Genomic DNA, 20,316 nt, shown 5'->3' on the forward strand with positions numbered 1-20,316 from the left:
TCACATATGGTCCTGAAATGCCATGAACACAGCATGAGAAGAACACTGAAGTCATGGTTCTCAAAGTAGGATCCATGATGCACAAGCAGATTTTTTTTAATTTTATTTTTACAGTTTGCTGTTGGAATGCACAATCCATTATTATTAAAAAAGTTATATTATTTATTTAGTCTTGTTTGGCTGTTCATTTGAAGTGAATGGGTCTAAGAAGGCATATAAATAATGACAATTTGGACCTAATGTATTGTATGGGTGGAAATTTAGGAAAATGCTTCATGGCTCCATAATATCGGAGTAGCTGAATTATGTTCAGGGCCCATGAAATTTTTTTACAGTTAAAGTTGTCCCTGGATAAAAGAAAATACTGAGAACCATTGATACAGTGCTGTGGAAAAGCATTTCCCTGATTTCTTCTGTTTGTGTGTATATCTCATACTAAATAGTTTTGGATATTCAAATGAAATACAAAATAAAACAAAGGCAAACTAAATAAATGGCATACAGTTTTCATTTATTTTATTTTTTATAGTAGAAAAAAAAAAGTTATCCAATACCTATCACCAATGTGAAAAACTAATTGACCCCTTAAACTTAAAATCTGGTTGTGCGACCTTTAGCAGCAATAACTGCAACCAAACACTTCTGATAACTGGAGATCTGTCTTTCACATACTTCTAGGAACAGGATTTACTCCTACGCTTTGAATCATTGTCTTGCTGCATAATCCAGTTGCGCTCGAGTTTCAACTTACAGACCGAAGACCCGACATTCTCCTTTAGGATTTTATGGTAGAGAGCAGAATTCATGTTTCCCTCAATTATTGCAAGTTGCCCAGGCCCTGAAGCAGCAAAGCATCCCCACACGATCACACTGCCATCACCATGCTTGACCGTAGGGATGATGTTCTTTTTGTGGAATTCAGCATTTGGTTTATGCCAGATGTAACGGGACCCCTGTCTTCCAAACAGTTACACTCATTAGTCCACAGAACAAAAAGGTTTGAGGATCACCAAAGTGTGTTTTGGCAAAATACAGACGAGTCTTAATCTTCTTCTGAGTTAGCAGTGGCTTTCACCTCATCATTCTTCCATGGATGCCATTTTTGCCCAGTGTTGGAAGGTTGGCCACTTCTGGGAAGGTTCACTACTGTGCTGAGTTTTCCATTTGGAGATGATGGCTCTCACTGTGGATCTTTGGAGCCCCAGAACCTTTGAAATAGCTTAATACCCCTTACCAGACTGATGTATTTCAATCACCTTCTTACTCATCATTTCTGGAATTTCTTTCAATTTTGGCATAGTGTGTTACTGGGTAAGACCATTTACCCAACTTCATGCTGTTGAAAAGTTCTATTGAAGCATTGATTTGATTGAACAAGGTTTTCAGTAATCAGGCCTGGTTGTGTCTGGTCCAGATGAATGAACCCTATTATGAATGTAGTTTCATAGATTTGGGGAATTAGTTAACAACAGGGGGTAAACATTTTCACACAGGCCAAGTGGAATTGGATAACTTTTCTGCTTCAATAAACAACACTATCATTTAAAAACTGTATTTTGTGTTTATTCAGGTTGTCTTTGTTTTCTCTTAGATTTTGTTTTAATTTTTGAAACAATTTAATATGAGATATATACTTTTTCACAGCACTGTATATGGCACATAACTGGCTTTTTTGTTAGTACAGACAGTTAAACGTACCACTGAAAAAGTCTGCTACGTTTGAGTATGACGTAAGGACATGACAGTACGAGTATGACATGAATTTTATTTGCCCAGTCCAACTATGATAATAGAGATGTAAGGCTATGAAAATTTCATAACACGATTATCATGACCAAAACTCTCACGGTTATCAGTATTATCATTATACAGGTTTTATATTTGACTATAAAGTGATGGATGGTTTTCACTAAGCTTGCTGCGATAGTCGGTACACTGTATTCTGCTGCACATCGATTACATCACTTGTACCACCACCACTGTCATTTTGCCTTTTTATTGTAATAAAATTCATTAAGTTCAGTTAAAGCACGGACGCTACAATTAAAGACTGAACGGGTACGCTCAATTCCGTATGACCCGAATGAGTCAGAGTCACAGCACAGATCAGCAGGAGTCAGATTTCATTCATCATGTGACGAGAGTGAGGCGAGCTGACTGACAACATGATGGCAGAAGATTTGGTTTAATATAAGGGAGTTTGTCATTGTATTGTTTTGTTGATGTGTTTTTCATTAAGAATAATAATGAACCAGGGACCTGCAGAGAGTTTCTCAGGGACGGGGACCGGGGGTGGGTGGGGGGTCGTGCCTTTACTGACTATATAACATATATATAATATAACGAGGTTACCTGAATGACTGGAAATGTAACGAACTTGAGTAGCTAGTACTTACAAACACATTTCCTCTCAATCGATTTGAAAACTACCAGCGATAAGCATATAAAATGCCACTAATATTACGAAAAGGTTAGCAGAAGAGCTAGTGGTTTCAGCATACCTGTCTGCCTGTTGAACGGAGACACATCGGGAGCGAGACAACGAGACAACGAGACTACCAGACAGCAGACTCAGGTCAGTCAAGTACATAGCAAATTAATCCCAAGAAAGTCTGAGAATTTTCCTACCATTTTGTGCATGCTCTCGAGTTAATTCGAATTAAAATTCTTTTTACATAATATAATTGTTTATAAATTAATGTTAAGAGGGACATTTCAATCATTAAAAAAAGGGGCAGGGTCTCGAGCTCCCAGAGCCCCCCATTTCTGCACGTCCCTTTAATGAACCCACTATTGAAGCAATTGGCCCCTGAACTGCCACTAATACAAAAGCGGAAGTGAAATACGCACAGCTGCATGGGCATTTATAAGTGATTTAAAAGCGAGGGAGAAAAGAAAAAAGCGCCAATGAAGCACCAACGAAGCGCCAAAGACCCCTTTCACAGCAACTTTCTTCTGGAAAGCTCTGCAGACAGGGTTACCATCTGCTTTTAAGCTTCCCTCAGCATTTTTAAAAAATCCAAAATATAACCACACTTCAGATTTGCGTCAGACTCATGCTGGGTATGTGTGGACTGCGTTTACTGCGAGTTTTAGAAATCACAATAATCACACATGGTTTTAATGATAATTAAATGTGACTAATCGTCTGGGACTTTTATTGTGAAACCCATAACCGTTTCATCCCTATATGATAATAAAGTAGAACAAGTAAAACTGGAAGCCAACAGAATGGACAGGGATGCCTCTGCCAGCAACAAGGCTAATCCTTCTTGTGCCTGAAAAACCCTTAAAGTGCACCTATTATGGTTTTGAAACATGCCTTATTTTGTTTTAAAGGTCTCATACAATAGATTTACATGCATCCAAGGTCAAAAAATAGTTTAATTTGCGCATAATTTAAACTGCAGCATTGCCTTTTTTCAACAGTGTCAAAAACGACTCGTTAAATGATTCGTTCTAAAGGATTCCTTCTAAATTCCTCCTTTCAGAGAGAATACTCTGCTCTGATTGGTCAGATGTCCCAGTCTGTTGTGATTGGTCTACCGCTATCAGCGTGTTTCAAAAAGGAAACACCCACTACCATAACGACTTTCAGAGCTCCGTCTGTTCGCAAGCAGCCAATGAAGACCAGAGGCGGGGTTTTTTGTTACAAACCTACGTAGGTTAGTATAGGAAGTAAAGTCTGGAATTACTAACGACTCATTTCAGCTGTTCAGAATTGCTTCCTTCTTTTGGGAGTCAATAACTCTGTTTGTCACACACTTTGATTTTTGAAACTTTGCAGATGTTTTTACATTCACAAACAGCTATATAATACACTATATGAAAGGGAATATTTGAAAAACCATAATAGGTGCATTTTAAAATATATTTTAAACAGAAGCTTTTTTTTTTTTTTTAAAAAGGAGCTATTAAAGAAAAATATTTTCAGACACTGGCCCTGTTTGGATAAATTCCGAAATCAAATCAGTTCATCTGTTGGTTACAATGAAACTTGGCTTGTTTTTGAGATATTGCGCTAACGAGTGTGTCGGCTGTATGCAGGGACGTATGGACAACCCAAAATAACCCAACCCAATATAATCACCACCTATTGGTGGGGGCATAACCATGATTAAACATTATGTAATTATTGTCATATGGAAAATTCTCACCAGCACATGTCTATTTTCATGTGGTAAAATGAGTGTTTATACTGGATTGCCCCTCACCCCCATCCGCAGAGCTCTCTCCCAGGCCACTGTCTGGCTCTGCCTCCTCCTGAGCCTCTGAGGCTGGCTCTGTCTCAGCCTCCAGATGAACCTCCTCTCCCTCACCAACCCTCTCTTCCAGAGGCTTGGACACAGTAAGATCTGATTCCTGCAGTTCTGGAGGAATACATAAATAGCATATTACCAACCAAAATAAATAAATATGTATATCACAAACAGCTGTTGTATATTCAGTACTTTCAGTTAGCATGACAAAAAAAGAAGTACCTGGTTGTGCACTTTTGATTGCATTCTGTTCTGGTGCAGCCGGTTCCTCCTCCGTTATTGGTTCCTCTGACTGTCCGTTGATGGAGGTGTTCTGAGGAGTAGGGGGTGTTGATGTGAGTTCAGGAGGGCTCAGAGAGGGCTCTGGAGGCCCATTCTGTGGAGATGCGCACACTCCTGCTGTAGGCGAAGTGTTTCGGGAAGCTGGGACAGGATTCGGGACCTGAAGACGCTGCCTCTCTTTCTCTGCTTCCTGGGCCTCAAGTGCCTACAAAATGCATGCAATTATTAACAGGGAACTTAACTTTTTTTTTTTTTTTAAGAAAAAAGGTGTTGATTAATTTTCTATACCAGTAGTACTGACAACCCCAATTCCAAAAAAGTTGGGACGCTTAGTAAAATGTCAATAAAAGTAAATAAAAACAGAATGCAATGATTTGCAAATTTCATAAACCCATGTGTTCTTCACAATCGAGCACAGAAAACACATCAAATGTTTAAACTGAGTAAATGTTCCATTTTAAGGAAATAATAATGTCATTTTGAATTTGATGGCTATAACACATCTCAAAAAGGTTGGGACAGGGGCAACAAAAGGCTAGAAAAGTTACTAAAAAGAAACAGGTGGGGGTTGATTGGCAACAGCTCAGTAACATGATTGGGGATTTAAAAAAAAAAAAAAAAAAAAATCTTAGAGTATCTTAGAGAGACAGAGTCTTTCAGAAGTAAAGCTGGGCAGAGGTTCACCAATCTGCGAAAAACTGTCTACAATTTGTGGAAAAATTTCAGAATAATGTTCCTCGACGTAAAACTGCGAAGACTGATTATCTCATCATCTACAGTACATAATATAATTTTTCTTAAAATGGTATATTTCCTCAGTATAAACATTTGACATGTTTTCTATTTTGAATAACATATGGGTTTATGAGATTTGCAAATCATTGCATTCTGTTTTTTTTTTGTTTTTTTTACATTTTACACAGCAACAAACTTTTTTGGAATTGGGGTTGTATAATAAGAACTCAATCACAGGGTTTTGAATGGCAGACGATACACAATAATCTAAGGCTAATAATAAATGGATTAAAAAACATGCTGTTATTTAACAAAGATAAATTTCTCAACTATAAATAGTTAAAAGTACAATGTGATGTTTATTAATAAGTGAATACTTATCTAATAAGTATCATTGACTATAAGATGATTAAAAACATCGGAATGTGCCATTATATCAAAATAATCAATTTCAGGGTGGTACCTTCGCTTTGTGTCAGGTCGCATCACACCACCACATCGTTGATTATTTTCTAATATCAAAAATGCCTTCAGTGTTTTAGACCTTACGTAAATGTACCAGCTCAGTGAATACTAAGTGTTTATACTGACTGCTTGGTTCTCCATGCGTGTAAAAATGACGTTGAGCATCTGAGTTAGTGTGGCCTTTGCTGTGGTCTGGTTGATCAGGTTGCGACTGGCCAGGTAGATGTTGTAGCAGGTGCGCACCGTCAGCAGAATTGTCCCCTCATGAATCTCTATGTGTGGAGACGTGACTGCAGTCAGGAGGGCCTGAGAAGCCAAACAATAACAGCCATTAATGAAACCAAAAACTTTTAAAAATGTACAAAATTTCTTCAGCATCCATAGCAGTTTAAAGGTGGGGTTAGTTAGAACATTTTGTGTATAATACTGAATAGGTATATAGTACTTTTTTAAAGATTTCATGTCATCTGTAAATGAATAACATGTACCATCTAACCAAAAAGAACAAAAACAACATTCTTCACTGTCTTATTACTTCAGAAAGCATCCCCCTCATGCACTAGTGTTCAGGCGTTCATGCTGAAGCAGCATGTGTTTTGGAGGTCTGACTTTGGAGGGAACACTGAAGGGATGGGCAGCATTTGGTTGAATTTTGGCTTTGAAAAAAGCTTTTGTTCACTACATCTTTAATTTTATTGAGAAAAATATGTGATCCACAAGCAACAACAAAGTCGTGGCTGCTAATTACAACTTTTCGTAATGTAATGAACTGTGCGCAAATCAGAACAGGATCTAATAGTGATTTAACCTGCATGATCGATCGATAGATAGATTTTATTGATTGCATGAGGGAAATTGTTATGTTACAGCAGCATAAAGAATACCACCAAAATTAAAAGCAGAATTTCAGGGTGAAAAAAACCAAAAGAAACCCTGAATATTAGATATCAAACATCAAAAAGAGTAATAGTAATAATAAATAAAAGAAAAAGGAAGAATAAATTCAGGCATGAAAAAACAGCAATGAATTATATATGTAACGTTTGTATGACAAACAGTATGTACACATGGTTGTGCAGTAGTGTGTTCACCGATCACACAGAGATGACCGACCTGTTGTACAGTGTTATGGTGAAAGGTAAGAATGATTTCCTAAAACGTTCTTTATCGCAGCGTGGCTGAATGAGCCTGTTTTAAAATAAGCTCTGCTGTCTTTGTAGTTTGTCATGCAGGGGGAGGGATGGATTGTCCATGATGGAGAGCCGTTTGTTCAGTGACGACCTACTCCTCACTGACTACGTTTACATGGACAGCAGTAATGTAATTACTGACCTTATTCTGAATTAGACAATAGTGTGATTAAAGGTGTTTACATGAGTTGCTTTTAGAATATTCCTTTCATGTTCAGGTTTTACATGTTACAGAACACAGATCGATTAACGGCACACGTCATTACGTCCCCACGCCATGCCGTCCGACGTTCCCTCCGGAATTTCACATATCAACATGCAGTTCGTCTTCGTTATGGTACCGTATACACTTTTGGGCATTTTATTTTTTATTTTACGAAAGCTCCAAGAGCAGTTAATTATTTGTCATGCTATACGTGCAAATAGACGACTGCTTGTGTCCGAAACCACATACTTACCTACTATATAGCAGCAGAGATACATGTTTCACCTACTATATAGTATATAGAAATACATGTATCTCGACTACTATATAGTAGACAATTACGCGGTTTGTTGTTTGCCATCAAACAGTTGAGCATTACCGTGTGTGTACGTGTCCTGTCACAAAATGCCGTGAAAACTCCCACACAACGTTAATAGTGTGATTAAGGTGTTTAAATGTCTGTAATGCACGTCGCTAATGCGACTAAAACAGGAGTAATCCACATGTCTTAATTCGATTTGTGCTTACTTCGAGTATGACTTTAGTCGGATTAAGGTCATCAATAATCGCTGTTTACATGCTAGTTTCTTAATCAGAGTATTGTCTTAATCGGGTTAATATCGGATTATTGTTGTCCATCTAAATGCACTGACTGACTGACTGGTTGGGTTTTGTCCGATGATCGTTTCGGCCTTGCAAATGAGTTTATTTATCCTGCTGGCGTCTCGGACACTGATGCCACTCCCACAGCAGACTGCAGCATAGTAGATGGATCTTAGAATCGCTTTACGTTTTGTAACCCCTTTGTGTTTATTCTGCAAGAACACTGAACATCACACTGCTGACCTTTAAAGGATCATCCCCTGCTATCCATCTGGCAAGCAATTAAAAATTCAAAAATCAATAAATCATAACGAGCGCTCACTTTGATAATCTGGAGCTGCACTCCTTCATCGGTCTGTGGACCCTGAAAACAGTTGCAGATCGTTTCCACCAGTCGGTCAATCAGCCTTTTCCCTGGTGCACCGCTGTCTGGGGCGTTACCCGTGATATGGCCATAAGCAAGAAGTTTCTGTAGGGCACAGGAAGTTCAGGGTTAGTATCATTCCACAAAAAAAGCCTGTTTAAGACCAACATGACAATCTGAAAGAATTACATGTGCAATTAATATAAACCAGTGTGCAATACGAGAAAGAGTACTGAACTAGGTATGAGAATATACAATACCTGTAAGCAGTCCAACGATGTACTGACAATGCGTGGAGACTTTGACTGACATGCCAGCTCGAAGGGTAACACATACTTATCAGCTTCGATGTAATTAGCTTTGGGAGGAACCACAGTGCCAGTCCTGAGAGATTTGAACATCAAAAGAATAGTTGAATGAATACAGCTGTGTGTTCTAACTCCTACCATAAACAGAAAGAACAATGACAATTAATGGCTTAGGGAATGGCACTAAAAGCACGTCCTCATTAGTTTACCATTTCAGCTGCAGCTGTATAAACTCTCCAGTACACAAAATGTACAGACAAAAACTGTACCTTAAGAGTAGGGAAGCATCAATACCATTTTCCAGACTCAGTACATGGTTTTAGGTATCATCAATACTGATACAGATACATAAATGGACTATCGTACTTACTATCATGCAATCGGGGCATCGAAGAACATTTCATTCAGCTTTGTTTATGTTTGCTGGTGTGCTTCTGGTGATGAACGCATTATGGTACATATAAGATCTTATGGCATTTAAACCGTACCGTTCATAGAGAGCGTGACCCGAGTGAACAGTGCACAACCAGCGAGTCATTAAAAATGAGCGCAGTGTCTTGTATTGCACCTTGACTTCTCAGCTAAATGTAGACACTGGAGAGTGCTGAGAAAGAAAGTCTATGCTCGGTGCTCGCAGAACTGAAGTGCTCACATGCACGACTCAAACTGTAGTCCACGCCGTTATTACTTCCTGTCTAGTCTACTGCAATGCTCTCTTCACTGGCCAAAACTATTTCCAGATTACATTAAGTACGGATTCCGCCTGCTATAGTTACTTGCACTAAATGTTCTGCTCACTCTTTAAGCTGCACTGGTTATCCATCTCCTACTGCGTTCAATACAAAGCCCTCCTCCTCATCTACCAAGCCTTACATGGCTATGCCCCAGGTTATGTGAATAAACTATTGCTTCCCCTATACCCCTTATGTTGAGGTCATCTGGCTCCAGATTAATCACAATTTCACACTTTATGTTCACACTTTCCTCCATAGGCAGCACATCCTTCAGTGTTATTGTACCCAAGTTATGGAATTCACTTCCACAAAGCCTTCGAGAAATCCCCTCCATTTCCTCCTTCCTCTCATCACTCAATGCTTGATTGAAAATGAGAAGCTCCAGCTAGTTTCACATAATACTTTCCTTCACCCTGTTCTGTTAACCACCCTGTGATTTTTCTGATTCTTTACATTTGTGTGTGTGTTACTTACGAATTGTTTACATCATCATGATATAAAGCGACCTTGGGTTTGAGAAAGGCACTATTTAAATAAAACCTATTATTATTATTATTATAGTAGTAGTATTGTACGAAGATGTTATAGTTCCTCCTGTTGATATTTTCGTAGACCGCAGTTTGCTTTGTTTCGATCATCAATCGTCGAACACCTCCAGATCACTTTCATTTCATGTCGTCTGTTCGGTAGACATACGTCACATAGTATCATATGGTACGGGGTTGTTGGTATCAGAACATTTTTTACAAGTACGGGGAAATGAGTACGGTATCGGACTGATACCAGATACCGGCACCGGTATCAATGCATCCCTACTCAAGACTAGATCGTATGCTCCAGAAATCCACACATAGGTTTTTGGAAGTAAAGTTCCACTTGTACATCTCTTTAGCTAAAAGGCACGGGAAGGAATAGTGAGAGTAGAAAGGATGGTGAACTCACTTCTGGTTTTCCAGCTCAAGTTTGATCTCCTCTGAAAAGAAAAAAAAAATGCACATAAGTAAGTGGAACTATTAACACAAAGAATCATTCTATAATAGCATACATCTAAATTCAAGCGCAATTGCGCTTCCTTAATCTTAGAATGAATGAGTGTATATATATTCGGGTGTGTTCTCCTTTTCTGTGCTGCTGGCCAATGATGACCCACAACAGTGCTTGCGGTTACATATATTATTAAGTAATCTCCTGCAGTCTTCTTGTGTGTAAGAGTAAGATGATGATGCATTATTAAGTTTGACTGCCATGTAAAGTACACCAAGCCTCATGTTCAGCTGTGACTCTCTCCATTCTTCCTCCAACTATTCTACCCTCGTTTCTGGTCAACTGCTGGCACTTGTATCAAACTTGGGACCTTTACCCACTAAACGCTTTGATACTGCAGTTAATTTGTGCAATAATGACGGCAATAAAAATCACAGGTTTATTCTAATGCATTATCATTTCTATAGTAACATTGCATTCACAAGGACTTGTATGGTTTACACTCCACTTAATCAAAGCCTACTAACAAATGGATTAAAAAGATGTTTTATTGTGTGTGTGTGTGATTGATAAATTATACAGATAGATAGATAGATAGATAAGCATATGATGATATGGGAAAGTTTTCTGTAAGGAAATGTTTGTTTATCATTTTATGGAAGGACTCTCAGGGAGCACGTTTGCCTTGCAACTCCGGGGTTTGGGGGTTCAAATCCCACCTCCGCCCTGTGTGCACGAAGTTTGCATGTTCTCCCCATGCTTCAGGGTTTTCTTCTCCCAGTCCAAAGACATGCACTGTAGACTGATTAGTGTGTGCATCTTTAATTTATTTATTCATTTTCATATGGTTCATTTACATGTGATTCATATTCATGAGATTCATATTCAAGTGATACATGATTAGTGTGTGAATGTGTGTGTGATTGTGCCTTGCGATGGACTGGCACACTGTCCAGGGTGCCCCCTGCCTTGTGCCCCGAGTTCCCTGGGGTACACTCCAGGCTCCCATGCGACCCTGCACAGGATAAGCGGTATGGAACATGGATGGAAGGAGTCTCCAGTGTCAGCAGTTTGAACAGTCAGAAGTAAAACTGCTCCTTTAAGATTTATGCCACATGAAAGTATACCGCTTAGCGGTTTTTTATTTATTAATTATAATAAAAGTGAGGGAAAGTCTTTTAGACATAAGACTTAAGATTTATAGCTGATATAATATGACTGATTACAGGAACTAACTTTTTCACAGATGTACTGAAATGCAACTATAAACAGAGACTAAAAAAATTTAATCATTGACAAATTGCTGTAGTATACATGGAATAAAAAACTTCAGGACATGCTGTTATAGGAAAATAATCACCATCCATTCATTGATTATTTTCTTATTACAGCACATCTGGTTGTGATTTATTCCTTACATATCATGTTCTACATCACAATCGCTTTAATTTAAAGCCTATGAATATGAATATACTGTACATGAATGCAAGTTCAGGCCTTCCTTTAAGCTTCTGATTTGAACAATCAGACAGCCAAATAAAGAAAGCAGCTAGATCAGACGATGGAGCAGAGAAATGGCCACTAACCTGACCACAAGGAAGACAACATACTGTTTTCGCAATGATTTGCAAATATGGGAGCAGGTGATGATAATCAGGTTATACACAGGTCTCAAACATGCCCCACAAAGGCAAAATCTAGTAATTTCACTTTGATTTTGTGCGTATTTTGTATTTGCTCTCGTTTTGAGCAAGTGTCAGGGCTGTGACCGTCGAGTGCACGAAGTGTCCGACATTCCACACTTTGTTTTTTCGGTTGAATAAATGCATCATCTGGGTACTTGACGTGCACTCCTTGTTGTTGGAATTTTCAGTGTGAACACACTACTCGCACTAGTTATATTACAAACTGGCACAGGACAGTGCAGAAGTATGCAATTTAGGACAGACCTATTGTGTAAAATCTAGTAAAAAGGTTCAGTTTGGAGCAGTGCACTGTGGTTTTTGTATTCTTAGTCATCAACAGATAAATATCTCCATGCAATACCATGCTTAACTTAAGCAATGCATCATTTCATAAGACTGAGCAAAGCCTTGTAGCTGCTGTAAACTAACATCCTGTAAAACATCATCAGCTCCGAGTGCTGATTGAGAAATTCAAATGAAATGGGAGTAAATCCTGAGTAAAATGGATCACTAGTACCAAAACTGAAGAGGAATGGAACGCATTTATTAAAGAAACAACATATGAATATTATGATGATATAGTGTGACTAAACCATCCATCCATCCACGTAGAGGCTACAGCCTATCCAAAGGAACTTTAGGCACAAGGCAGGGGACACCTTGAACGGGGTGCCAATCCATCGCAGGGCATAATCACACACACATTCACACACTACCGACAATTTGGAAACGCCAATCAGCTTACAAAGCCTGTCTTCAGACTGGGGGAGGAAACCAGCACACCCAGAGGAAACCCCTGACTAAACCACAGTTACACATTTGGTAGCTTTTCACAGCTGCACCATGAAGGATGTTCTAGTTATTTGCCATTGTAATACTTCAATACTGACACCATAAACATGAAGAAACATAACGTGAAGACTGTTTTTGATGCTATGAAATCCTATATAAACCTGTTAAACTATCATAACGTGATATTAAGAGACAAACATGCTTGTGTTACAACTCTAGAACCGCTGTCAGGTCAGTATTAATGGGAGATGTCATTCGGCCAAGAATATTCTAGTCAACAAGTCTCACTTCATATATCTATCGTGATTCTGAATGCTCTAAGAGAAAGTCACCAATGAATAGGTGGACTGTATGCGCGAGTTAAGGAGTGCGCTTCAAATCCGGGAAACTGCTGTGCAAACAGTTAGCCTGAACAAACAGACCACGCAGTTTATCAAGGTTATGCAGTAATGAAAAATTTAACCTGATTACTGAGCTACATCAGCCTCATCAATAATGAAATCCCACGTGAGCATTTTGAACTCTGTAGGTTTTTTTTTGTTTTCTTTTTTTTTTTTTTTTTTTTTAAATGTCAGCGGTTGCGAAACGTCACCAGGAAACATGATCCTTCACCTTCAGGAGTATCAGTTAACTCCCTAACAATGATGCATTTGAAAACTAGAGTAAAAATTCCTAAAACACTTTGTTAATACTCACCCGTGCATGCCTGAAAAAGAATTCAGGAAGTACAGATAACTGCAGTTTCATGCCAGCAGTAATTGTCCTACTGCATAGTAGGACAAAATAATTCTGCAAAGATTATTTTAGAATTGACACGTGATCTTCAGTGGCATCCAAGATTTAATTTTAGAATGAAATTCTAAGTGTTTTGTTTTTTTTGTTTCGTTTGTTTAAACTTTTCATAGACATTTTTGGTCTATTTTCACTTTTGCTTAACAGTTTCCTACATTACCCACAATGCTGTTTGACTACCTTCTGATAATGGCACCAGTTCATCTCTACCTAAAGAGAGAAATGCAGCAGCACTTTACTTCTTTAGTCTGTGCCACTCACTCACCTCCTCCAAAGAAACATTTCCTGCTAATTCTGCTTAAAAATCCATCGTGCTGGTCATCTTGTGATGAGACTTGGTTTAGCTAGTTATCGATATACAACTGTGCACACTGTCTGTGTGTGTGTATGTGTATATAATCTGTGTAATCTGTGTATTGCATTCAGGGAATTCGAGTCCGATGTTTGCCGTGTCCACTACTGGATTTCTCATGAATAGAACATCGGATGCTGCTGGAAAATGGGGCACACTTAATGCAAAACCTGACCAGTGAAATCCATCCAACAGGACAGGACAGGGTGCCAACCTATCGCAGGGCACAATCGCACACACATTCACACACTCCGGACAATTTGGAAATACCAAATCAGCCTACAATGCATGTCTTTGGAATGCGGAAAGAAACCCAGAGGAAACCCCCGAAAGTACAGGTAGAACGTGCAAACTCCACGTACGCAAACCCCCAACATCAGAGCGGGACATGACCACTGACTTCTCACAGGAATAACAAAAACACAGGACCAACCAACAACCTAAACACCAGAATCCCTAAGCGCATGACAAACCTTGCAATGTAAACAACAATAAAGTGATTCAGGGTGGAGTTCGGAGACAGGTCACTGCATCCAGGTCAGTTACAGCAATGGTTTTCGATCCTGGTCCAGAGGACCCACCGCTCTGCACATTTTGTCTGTCTCCTTTATTTAACACACCTAATTCAGATCAGCGGCGTGTTAGGAGACAGATTAATGGACTGAGCGGAGTGTGTCAGATATGAAAGACATCCAAAATGTGCAGTGAACAGTGGACTAATTCAACAAACAGACTTCATGTTAAAACCATAATGAACTTTCTTTTACTTTCACACTATCCGGTGTTACCCAGATGACGATGGGTTCTCTTCTGAGTTTGGTTCCTCTCAAGATTTCTTCTTCAGATCATCTTAAAGAGTTTTTCCTTGCCACCGGCTTGCTCAATAGGGATAAATTCACACGCTTAAAATCTGTATCCTGTGTTTATGTGTTTCTGTAAAGCTGCTTTGAGACAATACCCATTTTTAAAAGCGCTATACAAATAAAATTGAATTTAATTGCTTCGGCTCCTCAGGAGCAGGACTGAAAACCACTGACTTAGAGGATCAGTACCAGATCTTTCATTCCCTGATCAATGATCGTAAGCAAATCTGAAGTTACAAGAAACAACCCGAGACTAGTGAACTGAGCAAACTGACTGAAGGGTCGCTGATTACTGAAACACTACGTACTCTCCTCTGATTGGACAAACAGCTGACATCCGTGTTTAATGCAATGTTAATAAAAGACTCCGCGGTAACAAGGAACCATATTTATTCAGCAGCCAAAACAGCGATTAAGAGAAGATACGCGGTTACACAAACAAGGACCAAATGCAAAATGAAAGCGCTAATACCAAATCTCCGACAAGCTGTCTAAATAACACGGGTGGTGTTAGCCTGTTAGCTAGAACAGCTAGCGGAGTAGCAAGCGACATCATCTTGATGTCAGGGCCAGCGCTTAGTGTGTAAACTCAACAAACAACACTGAACGAAGCGTTTGGCAGATAAACATTAAGGAATCAGGTTCCAGATGGAGCACGAGTCTTTAAAGGAAACAGGGAAATGATTAGGCCCTGGTGAAAACCCCTGACCGTGGACACTTGAGCTCAGTGGGCGCTGAGCTGAAAGTGGATTTAGAAAGTGTTGACTGTTATCGTATAAAGAAGAAGGCATTGGTTTTGTTTGGGCAGCTGTTGTAGCGGGTGAGACTTGTGGTGGAAATGTAAACAGAGCTCACCCAGAGCCACCTGACAGGCCTTGCGCAGCTGGCTGTGTTGGCTCCGCTTCACCTCCTTATCCGACAGGATTTTCTCCAGCGCCCGAGACACAAACATGCTCTTCGTCGTAGCGCTTTCTGTCTCCGTGTGCCGTTTACTGAAGTCAGGTTGTTGTTGTTCTTTCATTTCTTGCTGCCGGAGTTTATTTTCTTGTTCAGGCCGTCATTTCGGCCTAAGCCCTGCGTTAGCGCAGGTGTCAGAAACTACCTGAAGCTGGCCGACGTCGCCGCTTGTTGTACTGGAGCGACAGACGCTGCTGTCTCAGCACTGGGTCGCCATGTTGATGACGCGTCATGTCACGTGCTCTTGAGCCGCTCGCACGGCTTACATCCTGAATGTGTGTCTTTTTCCGTGTAATACCATACGGTATCACATAATGGCTTTTACACCCTAGATTAAGACATTAAACAAATAATAGACAGCCGTTTGGGATTTGGCCATGGATTTCTCTGATGTGTGTTTGGTTTGGGAATTGATTTGCAAATCTTTGAATTGAATTGAGTTACAAAACTGCGTGTTTCCGTGGTGAGAATTTTGCACAAGTCGCCCACACACCAAGGACAGAAATGCCCTGAAACTTTTACCCGTTGGACTTGTTTTATGTTAAGACCCCCCATTTTTTTATTTATCCCTTTTTCCCCCTTGCTTCTGTGTTGTTTTTTCTTCTAAGTGTTGTATCAACACGAAAATATATTTATGGTTGTTGAATTATGCCATAAATGTTTATACTTGAATTATTTATTTATTTATTTATTTTAAACAAGGTTGCGTCCGATACAGCATACTTACTTACTATATAGTAGGCGAAAAGCAGTAGGACAGAGCGGTGGTATGTCCGAATTCTAAGTAAGCGAGAAACAGTAGGTGAGAAATACCCGGATGTTGTACTGCTTCTGGTGAGATTTTGCAGTATGCAACCGATGTTTTTATTTTAAATTTTTTAAATCAAAACAACAGGAACAATAAAAAAACAAGACATATATCACAATACAAATAAAATAACCAAGACCCAAAGTGGGAGAGAAAAAAATATACAAGGTAACATTGAAAGCAATCTTTGACTTTTCAAAAATATTTTGTTTTTATACCCATCAAATATAAAACATAGGAATTATAATCTGTATGCAACCGATGGGCACTACGCAAGTCAAACAATCCCACAATGCAATCGGACTGGTGCAGATGAGCTCAGAATTGTTCTTGTTGTTTTTTTAAAACGCTGAAGACAGCGTTGGCTCTTTTTAAGTATTAAACCTTGGTTAAACAGGACTTGTTTAACAATACCTGAATAAATTGTTAACTTGTTGAAGATTTTTGTGTTTATGATGACGTCGAAGGTCACATGACAATGCTAATATGGCGGATGTAGGATGTAGTCATAATATACACACATACTGATTAGTACGTAGTTTCAGCGGAAATGCAGTACTAGTATACAGTCATAATATGCGATTTTGGACGCAGGCCAAATTTTCGAAGTGACCGTATGCAGGCTGGGCCGGATTATCCAATGGGTATTATGGGCACGGGCCCAAGCGCACTTGGGGCCCAAGCGAGGGGAAGAAGTTTTTTTTTTTTTTACATTGCAGAAAACGGAGGGCAGTGTCTGGTTGACCCACACAAGATTAAAACAGACGCTCTTCACTTACTGTCTGCAGTGTCGGAGGGAAGTATGGAGTGCGGCGCATGAAAGTAGTTTTTAACGCGTTCTCGAGTTCAAATCTGCCTTTTTCTGAACTCTCTCTTCTTCCTTTCCCATCACATATCAGATCGGAAAGGCATTTATTTTCAATAAAATGAAGAAAATATTTGAAAAGTGGAAATAAAGTGCCTAACGACTGTTTAATAATAAAGTATTTATTGGTTATTGTGCCCAGGGGCCTCTGAATTCTTAATCTGGCCCTGTATGCAGGGAAGGTATTCTGCCTGTAGGCGGCATCTGATTGTCATTTTTCCAAAGGTATACACATACACCGATCAGCCATAGAATTAAAACCACTGACTGGTGACTTGAATAACATTGACTATCTCGTTACAGTGTAACCTGTCAGGGCATGTGGTATATTAGGCAGCTGGTGAACAGTCAGTTCTCGAAGTTGAGGTGTTGGAAGCAGGAAAAATGGCCAAGTGTAAGGTTCTGAGCAACCTCGACAAGGGCCATATTGTGATGGCTAGACCTGGTATGTTCTTGGTATGCAGTGGTTAGTATCTACCAAAAGTGGTCCAAGGAAGTACAACCGGTGAACCACCGACATGGTCATGGGCGCCCAAGGCTCATTAATACGCATGGGAAGCGAAGGCTATGCTGGCTATGACAGAAAGGTGTCAGAACACCAGTCAGACCGGTCAGAGTGCCCATGCTGACTCCTGTCCACCACCGAAAGCACCTAAAATGGGCATGTGAACATCAGACCATGGAGCAATGGAAGAAGCTGGCCTGGTCTAATAAACTATAAACATTGTGATGTTATGTTGATGTTATGGCAGATCGGTGTATACGGTTTGTCTTCCATATTGCAAAACATGTCTGAGTCAACTACTTACACTTTGGGTACAAATATATTCTGACTTGACTTCATATTCATTGTTAAGGTAAATTAGGAAACCTTTATTAGCTGCACTGTGTCCTAACAGTACTGTTATATTTTACACGCATGTTGAACCATTTTCATTGTTGTATCACTTATTAGGCCTCTAACAATAATCTTTCACATACCAGAATTGATCTATTAAACTAATGATGGTTTAAAAAGTTATAACGTGTCATATTTGACTTACCTGCCATTATTTCATTGTTCTTGTTTCTGCACCAATTCACTTGATCAGTCAGACATCGATAGGACTTTGATGTCAGGGCCAAATTTGATATTTCAGATTAAAGTACCTTAGATACACCATGATGTAGGGTTGAAATGTAACCTTTTAATAACTTTATGTCACCAAAACTCACCTTAACATGAAATCATTCAGTCTTTGACTTAAAGTGCCATGGTGAACAACTGCATAATTTTCCTATATGCACCTGTATTCAGACCACACTTTAAAATGTTAACAGATCCTGGTTCATGAAAAAGAATTAATCTCACATTAACATAAAATAACACAAAGTCATGAAGTCTTGCCTCACATTACCATGACACTGTGTAATAGGTCTAAATTTCCCACATGCACTTATATTCAGCCAACACTACAAAAACATCAAAAAAATCACTACAGAACAGGGTCCTAAAATATGGTAACTTTGTTTCAAACTGGTCCAAAACTATTCAAAACATCCAAAGTACCATAAAGTTGTGTAAAGAACATTGTATGATAGAAATCATGGTTTAGACCACAACATAAGGGGTTAAAAACCATTGGGCCACTAAAAACTTTCCTAGAAAAATATGATTTTCTAAAGTGAGATTTGTTTTGTTTTTTGCTTGATTTATTATTATTATTATTATTATTATTATTATTATTATTAAATTATAAGGAAAAACTACAGAGAACTGTATGGGTACTATATCAAAGTCTTACTCAATTAAAAGTAGAAGTATGAAGCCAAAAATCTACTTGAGTGAAGGTCTAAAACAGTCTACATTTAAAGGTGTATTAGGTACGATTTCTCAAAATTTGTCAAGATTAGGTTTCTATCAGTCAAGTAGTTGGAGCTGAATAAGATTTGAATGTTTTGTTTTACTCTTTGAGCCTGCTCCCTTTTACCACTCATGAACGCAAAGTGGTGGTTCAGCTAGAGATAGCATGCTAACTCTAGATAGCATGAGCAAGGATGACTTTCAAGCGCTGAAAATATAACACTATAAACACGCGAAATCCGGCTCATAATGATTTATGAGGATGGACATAAATTCAGTTACTGTCCGTTTTCTTCGTTATGAGCTCTTGATGAGCACTAAGCTGCAGTATTAGCATGTTAACAGGGTATGGCATGAAGGGATGTGGGGAGTGTGTCTATAAAATGACTGACAAGATGGCCACGTAAAAAGAAACATGCATTCCAGACCATAACACAGTTTTTCAAATAGCAGCTGTTTATTGAGCAGTTAGTTTTTGTTGGTTTCTTAGATATTTATCATGTTCTGTTACTTTGCAGCTCAAGGATGTCTGTTTCTTTTTGGTTTTACCCCAACAGTGGATAAAATGGGAAAGTAACACTACAATAGGTTTTTAAAACTTGAATATTACATTCGAAATTTTTATACATGGATAATGAGCATCACAGGTTTTGTCTTGTTTGTAATGTCCTGTTTCTACAGTGGGAGTTTATCTCAGTGCACACTGGCCAAGTGGAAGTCCAGGGTAATTCCTGCTGGGAGTTGTATTGTCTGGACCATGGACTCCAGCCCAAAGGGATGATCAATGGCAGCATCTGATGGCAGCACCTGCTTGGTTGTTTCTTCTTTTGGTACTTACTTCAGTGAAACTGGTTCTGGAAAATAAGTTCCACAAGCTATCTTAATCAACCTTGAACAACTGTTTCCTGCTTATGAATCTTCTTTCTTTGAACTCCTATTTTTTTATTTTTTTTTTTTCCAAATGATCCACTTTTCTCAGTAATGGATATTTGAGTTTCACATTTCTGGTATTGATAATTATAGCATTTCTCGCAAAGTGATGTTTAAGTTCCATGGTAGTGGTTAACTGATTATTGTAACTGCTTGCTCACAGATGAGATCAGTAATGGACATTATAAGCAACTATATCACCCAGAACAGCTAATCAGTGGCAAAGATGATGGAGCTAACAACGATGCCTGTGGCCATTACACCATTGGCAAAGAAATAGTAGAGTCTGCCCTTGATCAG

General features: G+C 39.0%; 1 protein-coding gene across 2 annotated transcripts in view; it reads right to left on the bottom strand.

The window, feature by feature from the left end:
• arfgef2 (ADP-ribosylation factor guanine nucleotide-exchange factor 2 (brefeldin A-inhibited)) overlaps positions 1 to 15,782 on the bottom strand; it is a 36,215-nt gene extending 20,433 nt beyond the window's left edge. For both annotated transcript variants that reach the window (XM_053643118.1, XM_053643119.1), the window contains exons 1-7: positions 15,469 to 15,782; positions 10,088 to 10,118; positions 8,364 to 8,487; positions 8,062 to 8,208; positions 5,868 to 6,047; positions 4,482 to 4,746; positions 4,215 to 4,370 (exon numbers count right to left, since the gene is read on the bottom strand). In XM_053643118.1, the coding sequence (XP_053499093.1) occupies positions 4,215 to 4,370; positions 4,482 to 4,746; positions 5,868 to 6,047; positions 8,062 to 8,208; positions 8,364 to 8,487; positions 10,088 to 10,118; positions 15,469 to 15,634 (1,069 nt within the window). In that variant the 5' untranslated portion in view covers positions 15,635 to 15,782. The remainder of the gene's footprint in view (positions 1 to 4,214; positions 4,371 to 4,481; positions 4,747 to 5,867; positions 6,048 to 8,061; positions 8,209 to 8,363; positions 8,488 to 10,087; positions 10,119 to 15,468) is intronic.
• Positions 15,783 to 20,316: the final 4,534 nt, after the last annotated feature.

Source organism: Ictalurus furcatus, chromosome 15, assembly GCF_023375685.1.
Source record: "Ictalurus furcatus strain D&B chromosome 15, Billie_1.0, whole genome shotgun sequence".
Lineage (NCBI taxonomy): Eukaryota > Metazoa > Chordata > Actinopteri > Siluriformes > Ictaluridae > Ictalurus > Ictalurus furcatus.